General features: G+C 35.8%; 1 protein-coding gene across 1 annotated transcript in view; it reads left to right on the top strand.

Annotated features, from left to right (window-relative positions):
- Positions 1 to 269: 269 nt before the first annotated feature.
- The window catches only part of LOC132548981 (uncharacterized), a 54,434-nt gene continuing 31,917 nt past the window's right edge, over positions 270 to 22,786 (top strand). Inside the window, 8 exon segments of the mRNA XM_060212886.1 lie at positions 270 to 441; positions 1,881 to 1,951; positions 2,189 to 2,223; positions 4,111 to 4,171; positions 5,187 to 5,250; positions 5,616 to 5,696; positions 11,759 to 11,868; positions 12,751 to 12,788. Coding sequence (XP_060068869.1) covers positions 292 to 441; positions 1,881 to 1,951; positions 2,189 to 2,223; positions 4,111 to 4,171; positions 5,187 to 5,250; positions 5,616 to 5,696; positions 11,759 to 11,868; positions 12,751 to 12,788 — 610 coding nt within the window. The 5' untranslated portion in view covers positions 270 to 291.

Raw genomic sequence — 22,786 nt, forward strand, 5'->3', positions numbered from 1 at the left:
CAACAGAGTAAAGGATGAAATGACATGTCTAATGTATATCTTACAATTACAACAAAACAAATAGTTATAATGCTGAGAGGGTTCATACCAAAACTTACATGTTTATAAAGGAAGAGCGTGAGGTCTTTATCAAGTGGAGCAAGTGAGTTAGTGTCAAGAGACAGAAAACAGGTCTCCAGCAGATAAGTCCAGAATACATATTATATGGTAAAGATATTCTCCTATTTATGTTTCAGTATGTAGATTTAAGCTGATGTTGTCAGTGCATGAAGAGCAGGACAGGAAGAGAGAATGGATGCCGAGAGTGGGGGTTCTGTCCCCAAAGACACTGGAGGACAAACAAATGATGCACTCGTTGACCTTCAGGGTCTGGACTTTGAATTTGTCGCATCAACAGAGAATGAAAACATCTGGTGTGATCAATGCAAGGTCCTCAAGCAGGTATTGATTGACTGGAAAGCCCCAGATAGGAATGCAATTGTATAGATGCATCTTTAAGTTCCTGTTTGTTTTAGTGAAAGCTGATTGCTTCAGAAATCAGCTAACATAATCATAATAACAAAAAGATGACCATCTTTTCAAGTTTGGAGAAAGTACTCGTTGTAATTAAGATTGTGTTTGCTTGTCACTGGAACTTCATACTTGGGTTTTGGGTACACCATGGTAAGGGAATATTTCATGTATCAAATTAATTAAAAGTCATTCGGATTATTTTGACCTTGACCTACATTAAAAAAAACTTTGTCTGAACCCTACATTTCCAGTCACTTGAACTTCTTATTTGGGGGCATTTGCAATTCATTCTTGGCATAAAATTATAATTAAAGAAGCATAATAGGATAATTTTTTAAACCAACCTTATTCCGTATTCTTTTCCTTCCAATCTGATACTGAGTGGCTTTAGAAATGATGAAATGAACCATACTCTGGTCATTCTTTACTTTTGTGCTGACCTCAGATCAGAAACAACTATTATTTCTTAAATGAGTTAAATATCTAAAATATTGAATTTTTAGGTGACCTTAGAATGCATTGTTTGTTGCCATGCACTGTGCATAAACGTTTTTACATTTTAAACTTCTTCAAAAGCTGCACCAGTGGGATTTAGTTAAAACTTGTCTGAAATGTTCCTGAGATTGTCCAGTCGTGACCAAAACTTGTCTGAAAAGTTCCTGAGATTGTCCAGTTGTGACCAACACTTGTCTGAAAAGTTCCTGAGATTGTCCAGTCGTGACCAATACAAATGTTCTTATTTTTCAAGTCAGTCTGAAATCCAATATCACTGCCATGTCATCTTGAAGCTTCTCAAGTTTCACTGGTCCCATTGATCTGATATTCTGTTGTAATGTTAAGCAGCTGAAATGAACAGTGCTCTTTTGTCTTTTCTGCTAAAATATTCTGAACTGGTTTAATAATTTAATAACTGTTCAGTTTTCTACTACTGCTGGTAGGTCTTCTATATTTGTAGTCAGATAGGGGGTGTGGAGGTTGAGTGGCTAAGGCGTCTGACCATCTTTATAACTAGCCCTCCACCTCTGGGTTGGGGGTTCTAGACCTACGTGGGGCAGTCGCCAGGTACTGGCCGCTGGTCAATGGCTTTCCTTAACCATCCAAATCTGGCACGTCCTTAAATAACCCTGGCTGTTGATAGGATGTAAAGTAACAATAAATAAATCCATACCTTGTTGTCAGATGACAAGAACCTCTTCTATGCCTTTACTATTGAAATCATCCTCGATACTCCAGGGTTTATGTTCACTTTTGCACTCTGCACCCCTGGAACATGTACAACTGCTATTACATATATATCATATTAAGTTCTTCATCATGTGTATAATCAGATGACAGTTGAGGTACATAGGGCTCTTGTTTGTTTTCAGGAACTCCAAAAACTGCAGCAGGAGCACTCCCTGAATTATAGCACATTAAAAAAGAAGGTGATTTCTACTGAGTAAGTTAAGATTTTTCTTTCTCTTTTGAGCTTCTATTACCAATCAGATAGAATTTTGGAAACATATTTATCAAAATGAATTAAGTATCTTCTTTTGGTTCACTTTGTATCTTTTAATTATCTGTAATTCAAATTGTAGGTCAAATATTTTCTTTATATTTACATGTTTATAGAATCATTTACTTACCTATAATTGATCTTTTATAAATTCTTTAAAGTCTTTTGTCTTTGTTTCAGCTTGTTGATCAAGAAATATAAGGCCAAATGTGAAGATATCCTTTTTATCAAATTCTGTTACAAGTTAATTCCCTTTACATATCATCTTTTACTTTCTGCATGCACTAGGTGCTTCAATGCTTTGATAAGTGTCTTAAAGTTTACAACACATCATGAATTTGTAACAATGGTGTTTGACCTTGACCTCTTGTTTTGAACTTAGTCACTCAAAACAATTTGTTTATGAAGTTGGGATACTTTCACCATAATATGGTGTTATGACTGTGGATAACCTGGTAAATATTTTTTGTAAAATATGTTATATAACAATATGTCAAAATGTTACCTTTACTGAATGGTTTAGTTGCCAAGCCTTGGTAGAATCGTTCATTATAGTTACTTTCGGAAGATATGTGTTGAACTTTTCCGCACGGCAGTATTACATTATTCTAGATAAGAAACAATGTTGTCATATTTGTTTGTTGTTTATTGCTACTGTCGTGACATGTGACATTCAGTATGAAAATGAGTTGCTTTTTTTTCAAAGTACTCGAGTAGAGTGGAATCAAGTAGTCACAATGATACAAGAGAGGTAACTCTTGTTTTTGTTAGGATTTTTTCTTAAGTTTATTGATTACCGTTGATGAGCTGTGAAGATGGACACAGAGGAAGATGATTTTTAGTTATTGTGACATTTATATATTTGAACCTTGTAAGGTTTATTGTGGTCTTTAGATAAATGTCTTTGTACAATAACCTGTGTTGAATTATGAAGTTAATCTCACAAGAAAATAAGTTAGTAATAGGAATTTAGTTTGTGTGAATCATGAAGTTGATTTCACAAAGATAATGTCTTTTTGGGGATTAGATAGATATATCATAACCTATGTTCAATTATGAAGTCGATATCCTTGGAAGATGAATGTACTTAGGGCTTAATTTAGGTCCTACGCTTACAAGCATTTATCCATTGGATAAATTATTCATAGAATTTTGTTGAGACGGCTTAATTTTTATTTAAATTAAATGCATTTGTGTTAATGGCATGTTATATTGTTCAGGTAACCATGTAAATATAGCACCAATGATATTGAGTTTCAGACAAATTTAAAAGCAAGACAGTCACATTTGTCATTATAAAATTCAAGCTTACTTTTGTTCAAAGCAATCTACATCTGTCATCCATCTATAGACAACTTTCGTTATTGTAATTTCTTGATAAGAGCTGGTTGGATCTTTCACAAATTTCATAGGTAGATTCCCCTTGGTTTTAAGTTGTGCCCATTAAATTTTGGGACTGAAAATAATTGGTCATCAGTTTACTATCTCCGATTTCAACAAAGAAAGTTTGTCATCGCTATTTCTTGAGAAGTACTGGATTTGACAGTGAATTATTATTATGGCTATTCCTTCAGAGAAATGTTTAAATCTTAATAAGAAAGGGAAGTCACTGTCATCACACATTTATTTAAGGGGAAGGGCAATATTTACTATAAGTTTATATAGGAACTTTAAAGTTTTAAGTATAATTTGTTTCCATTTGAAATAATTTAAACTTAATTAGAATTATTAACATGGAAAGTTCTTTTACTTTTGCATTACATACACATGTACAGGGAAGTTATGTTCCTCTGTAAATAACATGAGTTCTTTGACATATATTAAATGTTATGTATATATATTAACTAAAACGTTAGTTTTTATAAAACTCCGGCAGCGACTAAAGTCCTTGAGTCGGTAGGTTTTTTTTTTGTAGTTTTGTATTGTTGTTGTTTTTAGTTCTGTTGTTTGTTTAGTCAGTACACTTTTGGTGCTTGAAATGAATTAGTCTGTTGACATCAAAAGAAGTGAATTCATTTTAACCATTCAAAGACATTTGTTATAAAGAAACATTCATGATTTTGTTGTAAAGATTGAACTTATTTAACTTGACTGATACCTACATCATGATACACAAAGCAAAACAATGGAAGACCTGACAAAGAAATTGGAACAAGTTCAGAGGTATGTAAATATTTGTAGCAAGGTCAGAGACATGTAAATATATAGAGCAAGGTCAGAGTATGTAAATATTTGGATGAATGTCTGAGGTATGTAAATATTTGGATAAAGGTCAGAGGTATGTAAATATTTAGAGCAAGGTCAGAGGTATGTAAATATTTTAAATAAGGTCAAAGCTATGTAAATATTCAGATAAAGGTCAGAGGTATGTAATTACTTGGAGCAAGGTCAAAGGTATGTAAATATTTAGAGCAAGGTCAGAGGCATGTAAATATATAGAGCAAGGTCAGAGTATGTAAATATTTGGATAAAGGTCAGAGGTATGTAATTATTTGGATCAAGGTCAGAGGTATGTAAATATTTGGAGTATGGTGAGAGGTATGTAAATATTACTTGTAGATCCTATTGAATTGAACATTTACTTGAGATATTGCTAGATAAATTTTAAGGTAATAATTGTAAATAAATCTCAGATTATGAAAAAATAATGTTATGTAAACCAGCTTGGAAGATAACTGGGAATGGAAGTTTGGAATAGCATTAACACGTTCAGCAGTTTCTGATAAATATAAGTTAAAGAGTATGTCTTGATGTTGCTACAAAAATATTTTTCATCTTCTACCATTCTGTTGAGTCTGATCCAGTTGTTATGTTGGTTGAAGGGACAGATACAATGTACTTTTGATTTAAGGGGCAGATAACTCTTGTTTAAGGGGCAGATAACTGTGGTATTAGAAACAGATAACTGGTTTAAGTGGCAGATATCTAATGTGTCCTCATGTTTCTGTTTGTTTACAACCTAGCAACTTTTGTAAAAGGAAATGACACTAAATGAAGTTTTGAAATGGATACCTAAAATTACTCTTATGCAGAAATGTTGTTCGCTATCTTGAGGGGTTGATTATGATCAATGTGTGTAACTGTCGATAACTGTATTAATGCTAGAGGTGAACGTTTTAGATAAGTAATTGAAAAGTTAATTTATCATTTCATTTTGTGCCACACGATTCCTTTTTAGAGAGTCCAGTACACTGAATGTACAGCTGAGTAGTTCACTGCAGCAAATTGAGCCACTGAAAAAGGTAAACCAACAAGTGCTGAAAATGTGTTGGAGTCAACGTTTTATGGAGATTTCATACAGTCTGTTCTTAATCACATCCTAGGTGTATTTGGTTTGTGTAGTGGTGGGAATGGGCTAAAATTATTCCTAATTCACTTGGATCTCAGTTACTGATTGCTGCATTTACAAATTAAATGATTAAATTTTGTTCGCCTTACTTTTGAAATGATCCTATCTATCACTGCTGCATATCAAGCACTAACATTGTGTGTATGTTTCACTTGAATTTCATATAAATAAGGATATCTGTCTTACCAGTCTTGATTTTGATGATGAACCAAAAACTGCAGTGTTTAATTTCTTTACCCCTTAAATCTTTTTTTTTAGGCCAAGCATGCCCTTGAGATTGAAGTGAAACAGAAAATGATGGAGATTCAAACTCTGCAAGATAAACTGACAGCATCCATGGTAACTATATACATTTACGTCAATGATCTATCTCACATTGTCTATATCCATGGTGACAATATAATATACTAAATATATACTTTGTGCTGTGTCCTAAGAGTATGGACTTGTGCTGTCAGTTTCCAAGGAAGATGAACTATTTATGTGGTTCAAAGGCAATGGATGTTTTACTGTTGATGTCCTAGGATCAAAGACTTTGTACTGTCTGCATTCTAGGACATTGGCCTTTGCACTCTTCATAGTATAGGACAATTGACTTTGTACCCTTCATGGTATAGGACAATGGACTTTGTACTGTTCATGGTATAGGACAATGGACTTTGTACTGTTCATGGTATAGGACACTGGACTTTGTACTCTCCATAGTATAGGACAATGGACTTTGTACTGTTCATGGTATAGGACAATGGACTTTGTACTCTCCATAGTATAGGACAATGGACTTTGTACTGTTCATGGTATAGGACAATGGACTTTGTACTGTTCATGGTATAGGACACTGGACTTTGTACTCTCCATAGTATAGGACAATGGACTTTGTACTGTTCATGGTATAGGACAATGGACTTTGTACTGTTCATGGTATAGGACACTGGACTTTGTACTCTCCATAGTATAGGACAATGGACTTTGTACTGTTCATGGTATAGGACAATGGACTTTGTACTGTTCATGGTATAGGACACTGGACTTTGTACTCTCCATAGTATAGGACAATGGACTTTGTACTGTTCATGGTATAGGACACTTGACTTTGTACTCTCCATAGTATAGGACAATGGACTTTGTACTGTTCATGGTATAAGACAATGGACTTTGTACTGTTCATGGTATAGGACACTGGACTTTGTACTCTCCATAGTATAGGACAATGGACTTTGTACTGTTCATGGTATAGGACAATGGACTTTGTACTGTGCATGGTATAAGACAATGGACTTTGTACTGTTCATGGTATAGGACAATGGACTTTGTACTGTTCATGGTATAGGACAATGGACTTTGTACTGTGCATGGTATAAGACAATGGACTTTGTACTGTTCATGGTATAGGACAATGGACTTTGTACTGTTCATGGTATAGGACACTGGACTTTGTACTCTCCATAGTATAGGACAATGGACTTTGTACTGTTCATGGTATAGGACAATGGACTTTGTACTGTTCATGGTATAGGACACTGGACTTTGTACTCTCCATAGTATAGGACAATGGACTTTGTACTATTCATGGTATAGGACACTGGACTTTGTACTCTCCATAGTATAAGACAATGGACTTTGTACTGTTCATGGTATAAGACAATGGACTTTGTACTGTTCATGGTATAGGACACTGGACTTTGTACTCTCCATAGTATAGGACAATGGACTTTGTACTGTTCATGGTATAGGACAATGGACGTTGTACTGTTCATGGTATAGGACAATGGACTTTGTACCCTTCATGGTATAGGACACTGGACTTTGTACTCTCCATAGTATAGGACAGTGGACTTCGTACTGTTCATGGTATAGGACAATGGACTTTGTACTGTGCATGGTATAAGACAATGGACTTTGTACTGTTCATGGTATAGGACAATGGACTTTGTACTGTTCATGGTATAGGACACTGGACTTTGTACTCTCCATAGTATAGGACAATGGACTTTGTACTGTTCATGGTATAGGACAATGGACTTTGTACTGTTCATGGTATAGGACACTGGACTTTGTACTCTCCATAGTATAGGACAATGGACGTTGTACTGTTCATGGTATAGGACAATGGACTTTGTACCCTTCATGGTATAGGACACTGGACTTTGTACTCTCCATAGTATAGGACAGTGGACTTTGTACTGTTCATGGTATAGGACAATGGACTTTGTACTGTGCATGGTATAAGACAATGGACTTTGTACTGTTCATGGTATAGGACAATGGACTTTGTACTGTTCATGGTATAGGACACTGGACTTTGTACTCTCCATAGTATAGGACAACGGACTTTGTACTGTTCATGGTATAGGACAATGGACTTTGTACTCTCCATAGTATAGGACAATGGACTTTGTACTGTTCATGGTATAGGACAATGGACTTTGTACTGTTCATGGTATAGGACACTGGACTTTGTACTCTCCATAGTATAGGACAATGGACTTTGTACTGTTCATGGTATAGGACAATGGACTTTGTACTGTTCATGGTATAGGACACTGGACTTTGTACTCTCCATAGTATAGGACAATGGACTTTGTACTGTTCATGGTATAGGACACTGGACTTTGTACTCTCCATAGTATAGGACAATGGACTTTGTACTGTTCATGGTATAGGACAATGGACTTTGTACTGTTCATGGTATAGGACACTGGACTTTGTACTCTCCATAGTATAGGACAATGGACTTTGTACTGTTCATGGTATAGGACACTGGACTTTGTACTCTCCATAGTATAGGACAATGGACTTTGTACTGTTCATGGTATAAGACAATGGACTTTGTACTGTTCATGGTATAGGACACTGGACTTTGTACTCTCCATAGTATAGGACAATGGACTTTGTACTGTTCATGGTATAGGACAATGGACTTTGTACTGTTCATGGTATAGGACAATGGACGTTGTACTGTTCATGGTATAGGACAATGGACTTTGTACTGTTCATGGTATAGGACAATGGACGTTGTACTGTTCATGGTATAGGACAATGGACTTTGTACTGTTCATGGTATAGGACACTGGACTTTGTACTCTCCATAGTATAGGACAATGGACTTTGTACTGTTCATGGTATAGGACAATGGACTTTGTACTGTTCATGGTATAGGACACTGGACTTTGTACTCTCCATAGTATAGGACAATGGATTTTGTACTGTTCATGGTATAGGACACTGGACTTTGTACTCTCCATAGTATAGGACAGTGGACTTTGTACTGTTCATGGTATAGGACAATGGACTTTGTACTGTGCATGGTATAAGACAATGGACTTTGTACTGTTCATGGTATAGGACAATGGACTTTGTACTGTTCATGGTATAGGACACTGGACTTTGTACTCTCCATAGTATAGGACAACGGACTTTGTACTGTTCATGGTATAGGACAATGGACTTTGTACTGTTCATGGTATAGGACACTGGACTTTGTACTCTCCATAGTATAGGACAATGGACTTTGTACTGTTCATGGTATAGGACAATGGACTTTGTACTGTTCATGGTATAGGACACTGGACTTTGTACTCTCCATAGTATAGGACAATGGACTTTGTACTGTTCATGGTATAGGACAATGGACTTTGTACTGTTCATGGTATAGGACACTGGACTTTGTACTCTCCATAGTATAGGACAACAGACTTTGTACTGTTCATGGTATAGGACAATGGACTTTGTACTGTTCATGGTATAGGACACTGGACTTTGTACTCTCCATAGTATAGGACAATGGACTTTGTACTGTTCATGGTATAGGACAATGGACTTTGTACTGTTCATGGTATAGGACACTGGACTTTGTACTCTCCATAGTATAGGACAATGGACTTTGTACTGTTCATGGTATAGGACAATGGACTTTGTACTGTTCATGGTATAGGACACTGGACTTTGTACTCTCCATAGTATAGGACAATGGACTTTGTACTATTCATGGTATAGGACACTGGACTTTGTACTCTCCATAGTATAGGACAATGGACTTTGTACTGTTCATGGTATAAGACAATGGACTTTGTACTGTTCATGGTATAGGACACTGGACTTTGTACTCTCCATAGTATAGGACAATGGACTTTGTACTGTTCATGGTATAGGACAATGGACGTTGTACTCTCCATAGTATAGGACAGTGGACTTTGTACTGTTCATGGTATAGGACACTGGACTTTGTACTCTCCATAGTATAGGACAGTGGACTTTGTACTGTTCATGGTATAGGACAATGGACTTTGTACTGTGCATGGTATAAGACAATGGACTTTGTACTGTTCATGGTATAGGACAATGGACTTTGTACTGTTCATGGTATAGGACACTGGACTTTGTACTCTCCATAGTATAGGACAATGGACTTTGTACTGTTCATGGTATAGGACAATGGACTTTGTACTGTTCATGGTATAGGACACTGGACTTTGTACTCTCCATAGTATAGGACAATGGACTTTGTACTGTTCATGGTATAGGACACTGGACTTTGTACTCTCCATAGTATAGGACAATGGACTTTGTACTGTTCATGGTATAGGACAATGGACTTTGTACTGTTCATGGTATAGGACACTGGACTTTGTACTCTCCATAGTATAGGACAATGGACTTTGTACTGTTCATGGTATAGGACACTGGACTTTGTACTCTCCATAGTATAGGACAATGGACTTTGTACTGTTCATGGTATAAGACAACGGACTTTGTACTGTTCATGGTATAGGACACTGGACTTTGTACTCTCCATAGTATAGGACAATGGACTTTGTACTGTTCATGGTATAGGACAATGGACTTTGTACTGTTCATGGTATAGGACAATGGACGTTGTACTGTTCATGGTATAGGACAATGGACTTTGTACTGTTCATGGTATAGGACAATGGACGTTGTACTGTTCATGGTATAGGACAATGGACTTTGTACTGTTCATGGTATAGGACACTGGACTTTGTACTCTCCATAGTATAGGACAATGGACTTTGTACTGTTCATGGTATAGGACAATGGACTTTGTACTGTTCATGGTATAGGACACTGGACTTTGTACTCTCCATAGTATAGGACAATGGATTTTGTACTGTTCATGGTATAGGACACTGGACTTTGTACTCTCCATAGTATAGGACAGTGGACTTTGTACTGTTCATGGTATAGGACAATGGACTTTGTACTGTGCATGGTATAAGACAATGGACTTTGTACTGTTCATGGTATAGGACAATGGACTTTGTACTGTTCATGGTATAGGACACTGGACTTTGTACTCTCCATAGTATAGGACAACGGACTTTGTACTGTTCATGGTATAGGACAATGGACTTTGTACTGTTCATGGTATAGGACACTGGACTTTGTACTCTCCATAGTATAGGACAATGGACTTTGTACTGTTCATGGTATAGGACAATGGACTTTGTACTGTTCATGGTATAGGACACTGGACTTTGTACTCTCCATAGTATAGGACAATGGACTTTGTACATGGTATAGGACAATTGTTCATGTATAGGACAATGGACTTTGTACTGTTCATGGTATAGGACACTGGACTTTGTACTCTCCATAGTATAGGACAATGGACTTTGTACTGTTCATGGTATAGGACAATGGACTTTGTACTGTTCATGGTATAGGACACTGGACTTTGTACTCTCCATAGTATAGGACAATGGACTTTGTACTGTTCATGGTATAGGACACTGGACTTTGTATGGACTTTGTACTGTTCATGGTATAGGACAATGGACTTTGTGGACTTTGTACTGTTCATGGTATAGGACACTGGACTTTGTACTCTCCATGGTATAGGACACTGGGACTTTGTACTGTTCATGGTATAGGACAATGGACTTTGTACTGATCATGGTATAGGACACTGGACTTTATACTCTCCAAAGTATAGGACAATGGACTTTGTACTGTTCATGGTATAGGACAATGGACTTTGTACTGTTCATGGTATAGGACACTGGACTTTGTACTCTCCATAGTATAGGACAATGGACTTTGTACTGTTCATGGACTTTGTACTGGTTCATGGTATAGGACAATGGACTTCATGTAGGACAATGGACTTTGTACTGTTCATGGTATAGGACAATGGACGTTGTACTGTTCATGGTATAGGACAATGGACTTTGTACCCTTCATGGTATAGGACAATGGACTTTGTACTGTTCATGATATAGGACAATGGACTTTGTACTGCCTTCCTTCAAGGATAATAGACTTTGACTGTGTGTAGGGATGTCGTTTCAGCTATACTGTACATATGAGACAGACCTTACAATGTCTGTATCCCTGAATTTTAGCATAAGACTTAGATAAGTGTGTTGTTTGTGGTCTTACAGGCTGTGAGGAAACAGTATGAGTCTCTGGCCAAGTCAACAAGCAGTGAAAAAGATAGGACAGAGGAGGAGAGAAAGAACAACTATAAACGCCTAAAGGAACTTCAGGCCAGGTAACCTGTTTTTTTTTACAAACTTAGAAAGGTCAAGAATTTCAGATGAAATGATAATGTGAAGATTTGAAAAAGCTATTTAATACTTTGAATTTCAATAAATTCAGAAAGTTGATTCAACACCTAGGGACTTGGGGGCGGGGCCCTAAAAGGGGTAGTTGAACTAGATTTTGCTTTCAAATGCATCTCTTTCTTAATGCTTGAATGGATTTCAACCGAATTTATTCTGAAACATCATGGAGAGTGGGGAATTTCTTAAATTCAGAAAGTTGATTTGACCCTTGGTTAATAGGAATGACCTTGATGCGCTTGAAAGGTCAGAGGGATCAAATATGTTCAAATCTTTAAATGACTTCTTCTCAATAACCAGTAATCCCAGGGTGCTGATATAGGACAAATCTTCAAGGTCACAGGGGTAAAATGTGTTGAAATGCTTAAGCAACGTCTTCTCAATAACCAAAAGACTGAAGGTTGTGATAATGAGCCTATAGGTTGCTTTTTCAACTAACAATTTGTCCGGAGTAATGGCAATTGTGTAGTGCATGTATTAAGAATATGATTTCAACTTTACAGAAAATATCTTGATGAATCAACAATGTCTTCTTTGTTAGCTGTAGTGTAGTTGAGCAATTTATCTTCGGCCTATTTTCCCTATTTCATATAATAGGTCTGTATAGTCATATGACTGTTAAGGCCCATGGGCCTCTTGTTTCAAATTAGTTGTGTGTGCCTCCTATTACAGATGTACCATGTTGGCATCATGTGAGTGTTATGGTTACATATATGTACTTGAATTGAACTTGAATCATTGATTCACATGGAGTTGTTACTGACACACAAATTAATGTACACTGATTGTAACATTTTTCTTTTTTGTTGTAGCTTCAATAAACAAGAGCAGCTGGTATCTAAACTGAAAGGTAAAGTATTGAATTTCTTACACCATGAAGCGAGACGTTTTAGGTCATCAGACCAAAAGGGTCAATATGACCTATTGCTATCGTGTGTCATCGGTCGTCCTGCGCCGTTCACTGTCCATAGGCTTTTTCTTTAAAACACTACTCCTGCTTAACGCCTAGTCGTATTTCAACCAAATTTGGCCAGAAGCATTATCAGGGAGTGGCAATAATATCAGACATGCATGAAGTGATCCTGAGATTGTCCTGACCAAATCTTATTTTTACGCTTTGGTCCAAAATTCAACAAAACTCAACCAGAACAATTTGTCTAAACTTCTTGTCATGTTTCATTCATTTTAGAGTTTGATTTTTTTAATGAAAAGAAAGAGATGATTTGATGTTACTTTTCAGTCTGATCAAAACTTCAACACAGTTACCTCAGTTGTTATTTTGTAACATGAATGTGCAACTACACAGAACCTTCTATTCATTGGATTTGTCAGACCACCATCAGCGAATTCTGTGGTTTGTCCATCCATTCGTTAATTGTCAGATCACTATTAAGGACCATCCCCCTCTTGTTTGTAGGGCATTATAGTATAAGTTAGCTTAATAGACGTTTGGCTGGGGATACCTCCTTTTGGTATATTGTAACTATACAAGGGAAATAACTCTTTATTGACTGTCGATGAACGTTTAACAACCCTACTTATAATAATTTGAAGTGTCTGCTCAAAGTTAAATGAAAACTCATTTTTACCAGATTGATAAATAAATCATTTATTATAATAATTGACAAGAATTCAGGAACTGAATACAGTTACAAATAATTTGTGATAGTCATCATATTTTGTGGTTCACTTTAAATGACATTAGCTGATTCTGTTTATATAAGCTGTTGCTGTTAATCCTGACCCACCAGAAGAGGTTCTATGATGAAGTCTGTTATGATGATGTATCTGCTTAAACTTCCCTGTCTATGGGTAATTGTATAGTAAATAAAGACTAAAAAGTCAATGTATTAAAATAAATTAAATGTTTATTGAAATGTCTTTCGATAAACATAATTATTTTTTATATTAAGGTCTGAATGTGAAAAATCTATACTTTTACTGTCAATGAAGTAGTGAAGGTTATGATAATTTCTATCGCATGAAACGTACATAAAGGTACACAGTGATAAACACATACTAAGTCATCAGCCCGTGACTTCTATGCTCTACTGCACAACCATATGATACAATCATAAGTTATCATATACATCTGTTGTACGGATCTCCTTTTGTCATTGCTTTAATATCATTGGCCTTGAATGGAAAGATTACGTGTTATACATTACATATATGTAATTGTTATGTAAGTATGGTAAACAGTTTTCTCATATTTCAGACATAAAATCACGCTGAATATTAATAAATCACACTGAATACTGCTTTAAAATTTCATTATATGAATAAAAGACCAGATTGTATGAAATTTTCATCTTTGTCAATTGACATGAAATAATATGTATAAAGTATACTATACTTGTTTTGTGCTTTGATATCTAAGTTACCTTTTATACAGGATTCTACCACATCTGTTTAATATATAAAATTAGCTTAAGTCTGAAATATCCCTCTAATTTCACACTCGTCTGTTTGTTTTTTTGGCTTTCATTTTGTTCCTTTTATTTTGAATCAGTCGATGTGTGGCACAGCCGATGAAAATGAGGATGAGGCCTATGTTAATTCCTATGATCACCATGCCCTCAGTGAAATAATCGGGCATGTTATACACTGTGACATTCATTGTAGAGTTATACGCCCTTGACTTGGTGGTACATATGAAGTCTCCAGTGTCAGATAGAACAAGCTTCTCCAATTTTAGCACACCTGTCTCTTCTCTTATATGTGTCCTGTTTAGGTCATTCACATTGGTCCCATTTTCATTTAACCACATAATTGTGTCCGTTTGGTTAGCTCCTTCTGGGAGTGAACAGGTTACCTCCCCTGATTTGCCGACCTCTATTGCAATTTTCTGGCGAGGTTCCAAGATAAGGGTATTCTCCTCCCCGTGAACTGTTGTTGTCATGGTGATAATCTGTAGCAGGAGACATGCTGTTATGATATATGCTATTTTCCTAAATTTCCTCATGTTTTGTTGGAATCAAATGGTCTCGCTTCAAGTGAATGTTGATAAGTCAGACTGTCATCACAGCTTTGGTGTTATCCTGAAACTAACAACAAATAGACAATACTAGTAATGTTTAAATACAGTCACTAAAATTGCATCATTTTACAATATTAAGTCAAAAAATAAAAAAAAAATACAACATCATGTAATATGTGTTAGTCAGTTAAGAATAACAACCATTCAATTTACTTTTTCAAGTTACAGGTTGATAATTTTTACAGGCAATAAGAGCTACAGTGAATGCTGGTGTATGTAGAATGATTTTATAGATCCTCACATGACAAAATAGATGATACAGATTTAGCGTGGAAAAAACCCTGTGTGTTTCGGAGCGTAAATAAAGTGTTAACAGACTTTTGAATAAATAAAAGGTAGAACAATGGATATCAGGTTATATGTGGCTTTCCAGGAAGTTGGAACAAATTTTTGACAGGATTGAATATTTAATGAATCAATGATAAATAATATAGAAGGAAATGTTTTTCCCTTTGTGCTTTGTTTTACTAATAAAAACACAAAGGGAGAACATTTTTATAGAACTATTTACAGTCAAAAGTTCCCTGGTTAAAGGTGTTGAATGACACATCAAACTACAAATTTTCATAATTCAGAACATTTTTTTATTTTAGAAAAGTGAACTTTGTAGCAAGTATATAACTTAGCGGCTAGTTACCAGTATTTGAGAGGCAACAGGTGGATAGACAGGGTATTGTAATTTCTATATTCTTAGGTAGCAAAGATTTATCCTCTCACCCATGATGGGCATAGATAAGTACAGGTAATATAGGCTTATGAGCACAGTATTATCAATTAACCATAATTAATTGGTCAGTTGTTTCGTAAGAAATTCACATACATCTGATGTAGTGTCAGTGCCAACAAATGCGATATGTTTTGAATTTATTCTATGAAAAGCCCCATACTTTCAACCTGTGGTAATGTCTTTGCCCCTGGGGTCCTGTAAGAACCCATTACTGTGAACATGCAGTAGTGTTACGACCTCTGGAGTCCTTTAATAAGCCACTGATGTTGGACCTGAGGTAATGTTTTGGCTTCTTGGGTGCCTGTAATAAGCCCCTTACATTGAACCTGAGGTAATGTTTTGGTTTCTTGGGTACCTGTAATAAGCCCCTTACATTGAACCTGAGGTAATGTTTTGGTTTCTTGGGTACCTGTAATAAGCCCCTTACATTGAACCTGAGGTAATGTTTTGGTTTCTTGGGTACCTGTAATAAGCCCCTTACATTGAACCTGAGGTAATGTTTTGGTTTCTTGGGTACCTGTGATAAGCCCCTTACATTGAACCTGAGGTAATGTTTTGGTTTCTTGGGTACCTGTAATAAGCCCCTTACATTGGACCTGAGGTAATGTTTTGGTTTCTTGGGTACCTGTAATAAGCCCCTTACATTGGACCTGAGGTAATGTTTTGGTTTCTTGGGTAACTGTTATAAGCCCCTTACATTGGACCTGAGGTAATGTTTTGGTTTCTTGGGTAACTGTGATAAGCCCCTTACATTGGACCTGAGGTAATGTTTTGGTTTCTTGGGTAACTGTTATAAGCCCCTTACATTGGACCTGAGGTAATGTTTTGGTTTCTTGGGTAACTGTGATAAGCCCCTTACATTGGACCTGAGGTAATGTTTTGGTTTCTTGGGTAACTGTTATAAGCCCCTTACATTGGACCTGAGGTAATGTTTTGGTTTCTTGGGTACCTGTAATAAGCCCCTTACAGTCGACCTGAGGTAATGTTTTGGTTTCTTGGGTAACTGTTATAAGCCCCTTACATTGGACCTGAGGTAATGTTTTGGTTTCTTGGGTAACTGTGATAAGCCCCTTACATTGGACCTGAGGTAATGTTTTGGTTTCTTGGGTAACTGTTATAAGCCCCTTACATTGGACCTGAGGTAATGTTTTGGTCTGTAGCCCCTTCTTGGGTAACTGTGATAAGCCCCTTACATTGGACCTGAGGTAATGTTTTGGTTTCTTGGGTAACTGTTATAAGCCCCTTACATTGGACCTGAGGTAATGTTTTGGTTTCTTGGGTACCTGTAATAAGCCCCTTACAGTCGACCTGAGGTAATGTTTTGGCTTCTTGGGTGCCTGTAATAAGCCCCTTATGTTGGACCTGAGGTAATGTTTTAGGAATCTCCTTGCCTGTCTGTCCATCTATGTAGCACAACCTTGGCACATGATATTAAAGGGAAACACTATCATTTTTAAAAATCAAACAGCTTAGATGTTGTTACAGATTAGGTTGTTCATCATGGAAACCATCTCGTGATACACACATGTGACACTTAAAGATACCTGATACACATGTGTGACACTTAGATATACCTGATACAAATGTGTGTCACTTAAATATATCTGATACACACATGTGACACTTAAGTATACCTACACATGTGTGACACTTAAACATACCTGATACACAGGTGTGACACTTAAATATACCTAACACATGTGTGACACTTAAACATACCTGATACACAGGTGTGACACTTAAATATACCTGACACATGTGTGACACTTAAACATACCTGACACACATGTGTGACACTTAAATATACCGGACACAGGTGTGACACTTAAATATACCTGATACACATGTGTGACACTTAAATATACCTGATACACACATGTTAAACTTAAATATACCTGACACAGGTGTGACACTTAAACATACCTGATATACATGTGTGACACTTAAATATACCTGATACACATGTGAATAAACCATTCCCAAAAGCATCTTGGGTTTTGACATAAAAAGATTTTTATGGCTGTTTTTCGAGAAGTACAAGATGGATGTTTCTCAAATTTCATATGTAGGTTCCCCATAGTCCCATAGGTTGTCCCCATTTGATTTTGTGTTGATTAGAAAACAAGATGGCTAACAGGTGGCTTTATTTGATTTTGTGTTGATCAGAAAACAAGATGGCTAACAGGTGGCTTTATTTGTTTTTGTGTTGATCAGAAAACAAGATGGCTAACAGGTGGCTTCATTTGATTTTGTGTTGATCAGAAAACAAGATGGCTAACAGGTGGCTTTATTTGATTTTGTGTTGATTAGAAAACAAGATGGCTAACAGGTTGCTTTATTTGTTTTTGTGTTGATCAGAAAACAAGATGGCTAACAGGTTGCTTTATCTGATTTTGTGTTGATAAGAAAACAAGATGGCTAACAGGTGGCTTTATTTGATTTTGTGTCGATCAGAAAACAAGATGGCTAACAGGTTGCTTTATTTGATTTTGTGTTGATCAAAAAACAAGATGGCTTACAGGTGGCTTTATTTGATTTTGATCATGAAAATTTGCTATTGCTATTTCATGAGAGGTACTGAATGAGTCTTTTTCAAATTTCAAAAGTAGATTAATTATTAGTTAAGAATTGAGGAATAAGAGCGAAAACAGAAGAAAGAAAAGAATTGAAAAAATTGAAATTCTAAAGAACAAATAAAGATCAAATGATAATAGGCATCAAGGTGCATCTGGGTAGAATTTTTGTATTTTTTGTCCCTTTTTGATTTTCCTTACCAGAGTTTATTAAGAGATTTAAAATGATCTGAAATGATGTAATGTTAGTAGGGATGGCTTGATCAAATATTCGATTATATTGTGATCAAGCTACCTTTACTTATATTTGATTTCTTCTTTAATCACCGTAATTTGTTCAGAAAAATAATCAGACATGGATCTTTGTAAGAGTTTGTTGTCAACCTCAGCAAGCCTCGTGCTGACCAGCCAAACTCTTACTCTGGTTCAGATATCCCTGGAACCAGACCATGTAAGATTCTAGTAACCTCACTGACTGTCATATACAACGTTTATATGTAACATATAAATACATCTTAGTAATAAGTCGTTAATTGATTAAAGCTAATGAAGTAATTACTGGTTCAGTATACAGTATAGAGGATGTTACTGCCTTTTGAACACAAAGTGAATTGGATTTCCATGACAGCTTACCTTACAAGGTCTGTTCAAGTAATACCATTGAAAATAGAACTCACCCTGTTTAAAGTTCAATAGCTAATCTAGTACATATCATATTTACTATGTATGTATGTATATACCTGTCGTCCCTTCAATGTGTACATTTGCTGACAGGTTAAATGAAATGAAGTAATATCATCTCGATATGTAATATTTTGTCCTCAGTCTTTCAACACAATAGACAGACAAACACAGTGTATAAGAATACCAGGTGTTTGTTATCTATCTTTGTCAGTAAAGATAACACTATTGTTCTGACTTCACCTTAAAGTCGGCTTTCTTACACTACATGTTGGTCTTCATGCTAAAATTTATCAATGTTTACTTATTTTGTGATTCAACTCTAAAATTTAACACAGCATGGTAGTGAGCTCCTGAATGCCTGTTTGCTATTGTCTACACTGAAAATAACACTTTGGATGTACAAAGTGCAGTAGAGTTTTAAGGTACCCAGGAGATGGATTCCACAAGGAATAAAACGGTCTTGCTGTAGAAGCTGAAACATTGTACTGGGTTATTGACTGGGTTAATAAAGAGTGTTGACAAGTTTCAAAATATTAGATGCGTTGTTATTATAACAAATTTGAAATACGATGCATAAACATTCAGATATAATATACTTAATAAAGGTACGTTATATTAATGGTACCTTACTTAGTGATAGTCACAATACAGGTACGTAATATTAATGGTACCTTACTTAGTGATAGTCACAATAAAAGTATGTAATATTAATGATGTAATGGTACCTTACTTAGTGATAGTCACAATACAGGTACGTAATATTAATGGTACCTTACTTAGTGATAGTCACAATACAGGTATGTAATATTAATGATGTAATGGTACCTTACTTAGTGATAGTCACAATACAGGTACGTAATATTAATGGTACCTTACTTAGTGATAGTCACAATACAGGTATGTAATATTAATGATGTAATGGTACCTTACTTAGTGATAGTCACAATACAGGTACATAATATTAATGGTACCTTACTTAGTGATAGTCACAATACAGGTACATAATATTAATGGTACCTTACTTAGTGATAGTCACAATAAAGGTATGTAATATTAATGATGTAATGGTACCTTACTTAGTGATAGTCACAATACAGGTACGTAATATTAATGGTACCTTACTTAGTGATAGTCACAATACAGGTATGTAATATTAATGGTACCCTACTTAGTGATAGTCACAATACAGGTACATAATATTAATGGTACCTTACTTAGTAATAGTCACAATACAGGTACGTAATATTAATGGTACCCTACTTAGTGATAGTCACAATACAGGTACGTAATATTAATGATGTAATACATAACAAATGAAGTTATAAATAGTAATGAGGGCTGGTATCAGGAATAGATTAGTCAATGTTCTGAGTACTAGATGGTAGCCTACACTTAAGTTATCACCTAGTCCCATGCCCTAGAATAAATAGAATTATATTGAGCATACACAGATATCATGTGATATATTCTTGATATCATTCAATTCATAAAATAGATATAGTTTGTAGAATAATAATAGCAAGATTTACACAAATACCATAATTTCTGAATTTCGATTCTAGTCAGGTGCTTGGTAGAAGCGCAGCTGACACCTTTTGAAAGATTGGAATGAATCCTATGTGGTTAAGTGTTTATAATGAGTGTTTCGAAGGTATAGTTTGTTGCATCAGATTTCTTTGCTTGCGATTTACAATTTATTCAGATGGAAGAAATGTCAGACTGGATTTTAACACAGGGATAGCAAGATTTAATGTGTATTATCTTATGATACAATGGTATTTTCAACATATTTAACTTAAAAAACCCAGAGATTATGGAAAAATAAATGTAAAAGTAAATATTACAGTGGAATGGCAGATATATAAGTCACCAGTATCAGTAGTTGTCAGATTTGTAATGAAAGCTTCTTCTGTTTTTAATCATGACTTCAGATTTTTTGCTGTGACTTTGAGGCCAGTGATTATGATGTTATTAACATTATGTTCTGAGGAATCGACATCGCAGAAAAGCAATTTGAATAGTTTCCTAGTCCTGATATTGGCAAAGTGTCTGTTTAATTGAATTCTGAAGTTTGATGTTCAACCTTTGTATTGGATGCTGTATTTTCCACGTCGGATCATTTGGATTGCATTGGTAGTGTCACAGTTAATAGAATTTCTGATCCAGACTGTTTGGTTGTTGAATTTGCTAGTCTCTTCCATGCAAATTTTCTGACAAGGGTAAGAATCAGGAGGCATGTGCTTGTAGGGTTGATGCCAGCTCTGACAAGTAGATTTTTTAGAGTGCTTGTCTGTATGGTGTTGTGATTTAAGTATTGTTCATTAGGTGCTCAAATGCAATCTAGAATGATGTGGTAAAATAATGGGGGCAGTGTGAGTGTTATTTGATGATAAAGGGGACTATAGTGACTCGAGATGGTTTTATTCAGGAGGAATGCTCCATCTGTGTTCCTTATCTATATGATGGCAGAGTTAAGGGGTTCCTGTGGTTATCCTTGTTTCAGAAAGTGTAGTAATATCATTGATGATTGTGGTATCTAGGATGGTAATGCAAGTGGAGCTCACCTCAAGTGTAAATCTTCGTCTTTTGACCTCGCTAGGGCAACAAAATGAAATTTAAGCATGGCAAGGGGGTCCATCTTTCTTCCTTCCTACATCAACTTTTCCCATTTTATAAAGCCAAGAGGACTAGGTCATAGTGTTAGGCCAGGAGTACACTAGGATGTGGGTTATGGAGTTGTTTTGTTAAAATTTGTTGACCCTCTGTCAAGGTCATAGCATCTAGGAATTTATAAAGACCTTCTCAAAAATCCAGAGGCCTGACATTTAATTCATATAAGGCCATTAGCAGGATTGGATGAAGGGCTTACTGGCTTGTTCAAATAAGTGACCTTGACCCTTTTTTCGAGGTCACATGGTTCAAAAGCATTAAAATCTTTTAAATAACTTTTTTCAGTAAATAACCAAGAGGCCCTTGGTTATGATATTGGGCCAGTAGCATGAAGATGAAGATTTTTTATGCTCCCCAAAGGGAGGGCATAGAGTCACCACTTTGTCCATCCATCAGTCATCATTTGTCCGCAGCATAACACAAAAACTACAAGAGGTAGCAATATAAAACTTAATAAGTAGATAGATCACAACAAGAAGTGCAATGCATAAGAACCATCATTCTCTTTTGCATAATTGAGGAGTTATTACCCTTTGTTATTTTTCATATTTAAATTTTGTCTGGAGAACTACTAGAAGTATTAACATGAAATTTCCTAGGTAGATAGATCTCAACGAGTAGGAGAGCAATGCACAAGAATTATAACTCTCTTATTGCCCTTTGTTATTTTGCATACTTAAATTTTGTCCCAATTCCGGAGCATAACTTGTCTCTGACGGCCGTTGTCTACTTTGGTAAAACCTATACACCTATTGATGAGATTTTACAAGCATGTGACATACATCCACACATAAATTGTCATGTGTCTTATCCTTATCTCTGCTCAGTGGCAAAGTTTTGGGGTTAATATTGGCATTTTAGACTGAAACTTCATACTTGGGGTATGGATTTAGTGTGACATTTGTATCAAAGAAGGTCACTGTGATCAACATCTTGACCTTTGACCTATATTAAAGAAAAAGTTTTTCAGAGATCTATCAGCAGCACTATAAGTCACTGGAAGTTCATACTTTGGGTTCTCCTCAGTGAGGTGGTATATCAGTGGGGGACTATATTTTATTGTATGGTCTTGTTTTTCCTGTATTGTTCCCTATTTACTACAACCTCCTTGACCCTGTTTTGTGCTCTACATTTTGCTGCCATATTTGACAAAT

This window comes from Ylistrum balloti, unplaced genomic scaffold (assembly GCF_031769215.1).
Source record: "Ylistrum balloti isolate Yb309-2 unplaced genomic scaffold, AGI_CSIRO_Ybal_v1 Utg369618, whole genome shotgun sequence".
NCBI lineage: Eukaryota > Metazoa > Mollusca > Bivalvia > Pectinida > Pectinidae > Ylistrum > Ylistrum balloti.